At 38.1% G+C, this 1,424-nt stretch overlaps 1 protein-coding gene across 1 annotated transcript in view; it reads right to left on the bottom strand.

Annotated features, from left to right (window-relative positions):
• The window catches only part of LOC102208651 (glycine receptor subunit beta-like), an 81,229-nt gene that overhangs the window by 6,418 nt on the left and 73,387 nt on the right, over positions 1-1,424 (bottom strand). The window contains exon 9 of the mRNA XM_005747136.1: positions 841-999. Coding sequence (XP_005747193.1) covers positions 841-999 — 159 coding nt within the window. The remainder of the gene's footprint in view (positions 1-840; positions 1,000-1,424) is intronic.

Raw genomic sequence — 1,424 nt, 5'->3', positions numbered from 1 at the left:
CTGCTTTAAATTTCTCAATAACTTTATCCCTGACCTGTCTGGTGTGTTCTTTGGACTTCATAGTGTTGTTGCTCCCAGTATTTTCTTAGACAACCTCTGAGGCTGTCACAGAGCAGCTGTATTTGTACTGACAGTAGATTACACACAGGTGCTCTCTATTTAGTCATTAGCACTCATCAGGCAATGTCTATGGGCAACTGTCTGCACTCAGACCAAAGGGGGCTGAATAATTACGCACACCCCACTTTGCAGTTATTTATTTGTAAAAAATGTTCCACTTCTCACGTGTACACCACTTTGTATTGGTCTTTCATGTGGAATTCCAGTAAAATTGATTCATATTTGTGGCTGTAATGTGACAAAATGTGGAGAAGTTCAAGGGGGCCGAATACTTTTGCAAGCCACTGTAGACTTTTACTCTGAATCCCAGGGTTACAAAGTAACCATGCATTCTCATTAGTGTGGTATATCCAGTTATCCTATGATGTCTAATCGCTATATATATATATATGTATATATATATGCTCATGTATTGCTTTATAAATCAAAAAAATTCCTGGATCATTTTTTGCTTTTTGTGCACATCCATACTTTTAGTATTCTTTTCACTCACTGCTGCATGCATGAAGCCTGAGGTGATCTTGACCTGCCATTTCCTTTATATGCATTAGACAATTTAAGTATTGACCTGCACGTATTTTTCTTTATTAGACTCAAAATTTTTCTTTTTTTCTTGTATTGATTTTTAAGGATAGATGTGCACTTATGACAAACAATGTAAAAGAGCAGAATACACTATAGTTACAGATTTTAGAAGTCAGTTACCCAAGTTGTGATCACCTGCAGAGTGTTGACGTGCATTGGTGTTCCACCAGTGCCATTGATGGTGTTGTTAGGTTTAGTTAAAGGCTTCTTTCCTTCTTTCTCCTTCAAAGCTTTTTCTTTTGTGGCCATTTTGGCTTTCTCCTCTTCGATCCGTTTAGGACTGTTCAGCATCACCTTTATAACAAAAGTAAAAAGGAGTGAGGCACAGAAAAGAGAAATAGAGACAAGAAAGGAGAGAAAATTGAAAGGTTTTTAGGGTTCTCTATATATTAAGGAATCTTTTTATTTCAACGCTTGACATATAAATCATGGCAACTAATCAAACTCAAATGTCTGACTTGAGAAAATCATATCTACAAATTTGTATATAACAAAATTGAATTGAATGCGCATATATACATACACACACACACACACACACACACACACACACACACACACACACATATATATATATATAAACACCCAGCACGCCCCTGCGGGCGGTTTATCCTTCAAGCTTGGGTCCTCTACCAGAGGCCTGGGAGCTTGAGGGTCCTGCGCAGTATCTTAGCTGTTCCCAGGACTGCGCTCTTCTGGACAGAGATCTCCGATGTTAT

Source organism: Pundamilia nyererei, unplaced genomic scaffold (assembly GCF_000239375.1).
Source record: "Pundamilia nyererei isolate P.nyererei 1_Seehausen unplaced genomic scaffold, PunNye1.0 scaffold00189, whole genome shotgun sequence".
NCBI classification, from domain to species: domain Eukaryota; kingdom Metazoa; phylum Chordata; class Actinopteri; order Cichliformes; family Cichlidae; genus Pundamilia; species Pundamilia nyererei.
Note: the sequence above shows the minus strand (reverse complement) of the source record. Positions and strands in the feature narration are given on the sequence as shown.